The 7065-nt window shown below is 42.2% G+C and overlaps 1 protein-coding gene across 1 annotated transcript; it reads left to right on the plus strand.

The window, feature by feature from the left end:
- The first annotated feature begins 1473 nt into the window (after positions 1-1473).
- LOC118794026 (perilipin-2-like) lies at positions 1474-6248 on the plus strand. Its single transcript, XM_036552155.1, has 7 exons — positions 1474-1503; positions 1704-1899; positions 2398-2480; positions 3318-3603; positions 4462-4643; positions 5239-5367; positions 5814-6248. The coding sequence occupies exons 1-7, from the start codon at positions 1474-1476 to the stop codon at positions 6246-6248; spliced, it is 1341 nt and encodes a 446-aa protein (XP_036408048.1).
- Positions 6249-7065: the final 817 nt, after the last annotated feature.

Raw genomic sequence — 7065 nt, forward strand, 5'->3', positions numbered from 1 at the left:
ATTGGGAAACCATGACTTAGAACAAACGTGTGATAATTCTTGACCAGTGCTACACCAAAGAGACACATAGCTGAGTATACAGATTTGATGTCCATAGTTTACACGAGTGCTCTGTACGTCATTCTTCTTGTCCTCTCACTTAAAGAAGAAGATGAGAAAACACAAGACATTTGTATTTAGTGTGTACACATGCCATGTAGCCATGCAGCATTCTCATTGCAATGACTCAAGTCAATGAACATAGGAACCACAAGAATACTCATTGTAATGAAAACTACGTTATAAATAAAGCTAAGGTAATGTTCCTTTCATAGATCATTATTTGGGTCTATGATTCACTTAAAGATAAGCAGGCAGTATGTAGACAAGTAGGCAGTAGACAGTTAACCTAAGTTGTCAGCAATATCTGTGTCCTTATTGAACGCTTTCCCCGTTGCTTTGATTCACTGTCTGCCAACACATATCTACCTGTCTACACGTTCATCTGGGACTTTGGATGACTTTGTCCTGAATAACTGAAGTCCCCAGCGAATGTAACGAGATGGCATGTGAGCCTTCTATGACGTAATTACAACAGTCATTGGCGTATCCAATTAAAATTATCTACGTACTGGCGAAGGTGTTCACTACATGTGCTAATGGCGATATAGTGGAAATTACTCGGTACTGATTTAATGTTGGGGCTGTTCCATCAAACAGAGACAGCTGAAAGCATTCTGTTATGAGACGTACTTCCTCCCAGCACTGTTTTTTTAAACTAATGAATAAATACACTCACAGAATTCTCGCCAGATTACTGCAAGACCATACGACTTTGGATACTGTTGCTAATGTTCGATATTGTGAGTCGCTTTATAAAACGACAACAACAACATCAATATAATAATAATAATAATAATAATAATAATAATAATAATAGAAATAGTTGGATTCTTTTAAAACATTTTTGGTGCAAAGCAAAACTTATGTTCGCATTTCTGTTTAACACAAATTTGATCAGGTTTGTCCCTAAAACCCTTGATTACCTAGTCAAATCGCATCAAGTCAGGTCCCCGAATCCAGTTGTCCGTCATTTGGTGAACGAAAAAAAACAGCGTAACTTAACAAGTAACAATAAATACAACCAGGTGCGCTGAATGTTTGCCGATAGACTATATAGCGTGCATCTTACGGGAAGCTGCAAAAAACCCACACAGTGTATTTTCGTGGCGGAAGGAATATCCTGACATTTTCTGAGTTGGTTAGAACGTTTTTTTTATATATCTTTAGATGCTTTTATCTTTAACCATATCGCACTCTGGAATGTTTAAGTTGTACGCTACTACTAATAGAACTCCCAAGTTCACTTGCCAGGTGCCAGGCTAACTAGTGTATCTATTTTAGATAGTTTTCCTACAATTTGACGGGGATTACATAAGGCACTTTTAGCAGTCGCATCCATCATTTTGTCGTATTTGTCATTTTAGGTCTAATATGGAGACACGGGAAGTTGAGTCGAGTAAGGTTCGTGTCAATTTAGAACGTTCATTCCTTATAGTCACAGAATGACTAGCTCGCGATATCAGTAGTCAGACATATATTCTACATTATGCATGTAACTCTATATTGTGTATTCAGTTTTTAATTCATGTCACTGAAGTGGGGACAAAGCTGACTATGAACCTTGCTGAGAATACTATTGGAGCGACGTTCTTTCCTGACAGAGTGTGGTTGCCAGATTGGCGTCTCTTCAGTTGATCAGCTCCACTTGCGACGTGGTATCTTCAGTGTACTGCAGCACGAAGGACAGGCATCCTTATATCAGCTCCATGTGTGAGGTAGCAGAGGTGAGAATGAAGACTTTCACCACAGTAGCCGCCACGCGTGCCACACCTATCATCAACAAGCTGAAGCCGCAAAGTAAGGATGACCCAGCAAACAGTATGTTTTGGCCCATATTTTGGTTGTGTTTTCTGAAAGTGCCATTTTAATTAAAACAAACAAACAAAAAAACTTAGCTGTTAATCTGTTTAATATGGTGTATGCATATAAAATTGATTGAATCTGCTTTTTACAATACTTGCTGTGCAGTGTAATAATTATAAATAGGGGAATCTCACGCTAAATATTCAGGTTCACTTTAAACGATATTCTTTAAAAGGTAGTTTTTCTTTTTGGTAATTGAACCCTTTGCTTAATATTCCCTGTTTTTTTTTTTTTTTTTCTCAATGAAAGATTTTTTTCAGAATTAACTCAGCGGAATATCTGACGTCATTGTTACCTAGAATGCAAATTTATATTTTAAGCTTCTATAGAAAGTCCTTTTGAAATCATTAATGTAATGTAATTGTTTGCTGTTCAACTTTATTTTTGCATGGTGGGGGTTGGTAGTTGTGCCACTTTATTTTTCTTTGACAGTTGCTGTTGCTAATGAGCTTGCATGTAAAGGATTGGATAAGATTGAAGCAACCCTGCCAATTTTGCACCAGCCTTCGGAGCAGGTATGGTGTGACATTAAAATTGCCTCATTCAATTTCAGGGTGGGTATGTCGGAAAGGGTTGCTTGTCTGGCCACTCTCAGGCACCCAGTGGGTCATCGGGCACCTGCAGGCAGGTGATGTCAGTGAAGCCACAGTCATTCTTCAATTAGTGTTTAGCTCACAATAGAGCATTGGGAAAATTGCAGTGTTAAAAACAGTCAAAATCTGAAAATAAATTTTAGTTTGGTTAGTGAAACAGTGGTCTTGGCCCTGGCATAGATGGGAAAGTCTGTATCAGCCTGCACTGTTTCCATAAAGAAACTGAAAATGAAAACCACAGATGTGACCACATGACCTAGGATGGCAGCAGTGTAGTTGTATTACAGGTTTATAATGCATTTGACCAAATGGGCAGTGTGTCCACACCACAGCACCCAGAAAATGTTTTAATTTACAGACATTAAACATGCCTGATTTTGTTGTTACTAACCAACTAGCTAGTTTACTGTGTAATAAATAGTTGGGAATGGTGTAGCAGCTGACCTGAGATGTGAATACCTTCCACTCTATTGCCTTGGCATGCTCTGATTCTAGAAGCAGGACTTCTGTGCTTTCAAGCCTCCTCCTCCCTCTAGTCCCTCATCCCCCGAATCGGAATCTAACCCATATAGGTTCCTCCCTCACCATCAAAGGAACACTGTTCCACTTTTTTCATTCACCGTATGAAATGACTGGAATGCTCAGACACTTGAACTGATGATACCTCTGATTTTCCATATATTTCCATATATTTTCCATATATTGCAAGTAACATTCCTTCTCAGTAAGCTTGTGCATTTGTGGCATTGCCTCTCCCAGATTGTACCCAGTGCCATGGATGTGGTGAACGGAGCCAAGGAGGTGGTGGCCATCACACTGAATGGTGCCATGGATACGGCGTGGTACACACTGGTGGGGGCGATGGGTAGAACCAAGGGAGTGCTGCTGGACAGTGTGGAGACCACCAAGGCTGTGGTCAGTTGTGGTATCAGCTCCGTGATGAGCAGCCGCATGGCCCAGCTGGTGAGCTCTGGGGTGGACAGCGTGCTGAGCACATCTGAGATGCTGGTGGACCGCTACCTGCCACTGGCTCAGGATGAGCTCGGTGAGGGACAGCTGGCTCTATTTCAGGGTAGTAGAGAGGAACAATGCTGCTGTTTTACAGGTGGTCTCTGTACAGTACAAGCTGTTGGGGTGGTTTGAGCTAACTGATGTTTTGCTGTGGATGTCTAAGCATGTTGGTTAGTCTGAAACTATGTAATTTACAATTCACTGTAGCCCCACTCACAGTGCCTCTGCTATCTATGCAATGTGATTGAAGCTCATTGAACAAAAACTCCTAACAGAATATTGAGATGGCAGGGTGGTTCCATAACTCAGCAGGGTTTCAGCTGACCCAGTCAGTCCATTTTGACCAAATTGGAACATTCTTATTGCAGTGTGGAACTTTCATTCATCAAATCAAATTTCATTTATTATGAGGCATTTTTACAGTCAAAACTATCACAAACCCTTAAATGTGTAGCATAGTGCATTTCCCAGGAAAATATGGCCAGTTGGGGGGAAAACGGAAAATTATTCCCTCACCCTGGGAAAAGATGTTTGAGAGACTCTCGGAAAACAGTGGTATGTTTAACTTTGGGATAATATGAAAAAGGCGTCAGTTCATTGCATCTGTTCTAATCTATGAACATGTATAATATTGGACTCCCCTCTACCAGTATGAAGACGCTGTGAAGAAAATGGCAGCACTGTGCAGGTGAATGACAAACTGAAATTCAGACTACCACTGATACAGGACAATGCCTTTACATCAGCTGTCTGCCTCTTACCAGAAACATGTCTAAAGTGATTCCTGATATGGAAGCAGTCACTGTTTCCACCTGCAGTGTCTTGAACGGATCAGAATGTGATGGGTCAGTCTATAAGAATCATTTTAACTATCTCCTTTCTGTGCATGCAGAGAAGGAGGTCAAAACTGTGAAAGGGTTTGATACTGCCATCAAGCCCAGCTATTCCATACGCCTTGACTCCCTCTCCGCCAAGCTGCAGCAGAGGGCTTACCAGCAGGCTGTGGCCAAGGTCCAGAAGGCTAAGGCCTGCAGCCAGGAGTCTATGTCCCAGCTGCACCACACCGTGGACCTGGTAGGCAGAGCAGAACAGCAACCTCACACCTCACAATATAATGCACACTGGCCTCTGATTGGTGTGTGCACCTGGTGTACCAGGAAGAAAAACAACTATTCTCACGTTTGTTTAATATAATACTGCCCCACTGCAGATCCTATTGTGAATGCTGTCTAAGCATAATTTCCCATCGTGTTTAATAATCCATGAAAATGAGTTTGTTCCATAACCTCAAAAGGTTTTACCTAATTTATGTTACAAACCTTAAAAAGAGGAGGGCAGCCTTTGTGTGAATAGCAATGTACTGTATTTCTGTTTATTAGTACATGGTGCAAAGTATAACAATAAATGCACAGGTCTGAAAACAGACATGCAGTATAATCACAAAATCAGGTCTGCTTGTTGGGCTCAGGAGTGCTGCAGCATTCAGACTTGTTTATTAAAGAGTAGATTGAAATCCCTAATTGCCAGCTCACAGGTTGCTTGCCTCTGATAGCTCTTGGACAAGCTGGTCTGTCTGTCTATTTCAAATTTTACATCTTGTCTGTTTTTAGAATAAGAGTGATGTGAATTCAAAACAGTTTAGATTTTGCCACTTCTTAACCTCCTATAGATTGAGTATGCAAGACAGAACATGGGTGATGCCAACCGAAAGCTCCTGGGCATGCAGGAAAAGCTGAGCTGGTGGGTGGAATGGAAGTGTAGTGGCCATGCAGGAGAGGAAGGTGAAGACCAGGTAAATGTTGCTAGGGTTCATAAAGCCTCAGTCATTACATTACATTATATTCATTTAGCAGATGCTCTTCCAGCACAAGAGCACAGAAGTGTATCCATTTAGGTTATATGAGTAACAATTTTCGGATCAGGCTAACAACACTCCCAAACCAGTGAGTGTGAGCATACAATTCAAGCACTACCAGAACTAGTGCCAACCTGAAAAGCCTTACAAACCTAAAGGAAGTCACACTACAATATATTACACAGTCAGTACAGTCACAGAGTCATCTTTATTAGTGAGAACACTGAACACTCTTAGAACTTGCTCAAGATGAGCACTGCATCTAAATTACAGCTGTTTGATTAACCAGCTATGAATGTTTGTGTAAACCTTAGAAATCAGGCCAGTGGAATTGTCCCTGGCCCTAGGGGGTGTGCAGAGAACTGTTTTTCATCTTTGCCCCCCCATAGCACATGGAGTCCTACATCCTGGCCACAGCCCGAAAGCTCACCTGCCAGGTGCAGACCACATGCCTGTCCTTGGTCCCCAGCCTCCAGGGCCTGCCCCAGAGCATCCAGCACCAGGCCCTGTCTGTGGCCCTCTCTGCTTCTGAAATCTACAACAACTTCAGCAGAGCCTCCAGCTTCAGAGACGTCTCAGACAGCACATTGGCAGGCAGCAGAGGCCAGCTGGGCAGAATGAAGGAGTCTCTGGACAGCGTTATGGACTACCTCGTCAACAACACCCCGCTCAACTGGCTGGTAGGTTCCTTTTACCCCAGGAAGGCCCACAGCCCTGCCCCCCCAAAGGCCCCAGTGCAACGGGCAGGTGAAGATGCAGCTTACAGAAGAGGAAGTTCTGCCGCTGGTCTGCCCATAGTCACAGAGCAGCTGTCTGTCAGATGAGAAAAAGGGGTACACATTTCAATTTGGAGATTAGTATAGATTTCAGATTGCATGGTGGCACTATATTCTCCTCAGACCAAGGTTAACCATTTTGAAGACTAAATAGTGTGTTTGGCTATTCACTGGGTGGGGTTTGCCTGTTTTGGTTGATTGGCTTCTGGGAAGGCCCTCAGTGTCAGCTGTCCACTACCCAGTGACATAAAACAAGAAATCCATTTAATGACACTGGTTTGTAATGTCACTGTTTTGAGTTTGCTGCATATCCAGCCTATAGTTATGTTTATATGTGAGTTGTGATTCATATGTTTATGCGTAAGTGGGGTGGAGATGGGAAAGGTAATAATGAAAATGGAGGAAAGTGGCACGGGATTACAGTTTGGGCTCCAGCTGCCTGCCTTTCAGCTGCTAATTGGTACAGAGTTAACTGTGTATTCCCTGAACGATCCTGTGCACAACATTCATAATAAATGAACAAGCATCGAATCAGTGTCATTTGACTGCTTTTAATATTAAATATCATGTCTAGGACTGTTATGGTCATTACATTCATCTGGCTGGTAACCGTCGTAATTGTAACAGCGGATCACCGCCCATGGGGTGGGGTGGGGTCTTTATTTTTTGCCCTTTACACAATATAATGCTATTACAGATGTCACCACCAGTGGATGTGCCTACCCTAGATGTTAAGCACTGCTAGGATTTTTGCAATTGATGACCTTTTCTGTTCATCACTTCTGTAGTAATGGTCATCGGTCGCAGTGATATTTGGTTTATACCTATATTTACTTATCACTGTGACAGTTGCTCAGTTAAATTG

This window comes from Megalops cyprinoides, chromosome 19, assembly GCF_013368585.1.
Source record: "Megalops cyprinoides isolate fMegCyp1 chromosome 19, fMegCyp1.pri, whole genome shotgun sequence".
Taxonomy (NCBI): Eukaryota; Metazoa; Chordata; class Actinopteri; order Elopiformes; family Megalopidae; genus Megalops; species Megalops cyprinoides.

Coding starts and splice junctions, on each gene's coding strand:
- LOC118794026 (XM_036552155.1), top strand. CDS start 1,474: ATGGAGACACGGGAAGTTGAGTCGAGTAAG. Junction 1,504..1,703: donor GGGAAGTTGAGTCGAGTAAG/GTTCGTGTCAAT, acceptor CTTTCCTGACAG/AGTGTGGTTGCCAGATTGGC. Junction 5,368..5,813: donor AAGGTGAAGACCAGGTAAAT/GTTGCTAGGGTT, acceptor GCCCCCCCATAG/CACATGGAGTCCTACATCCT.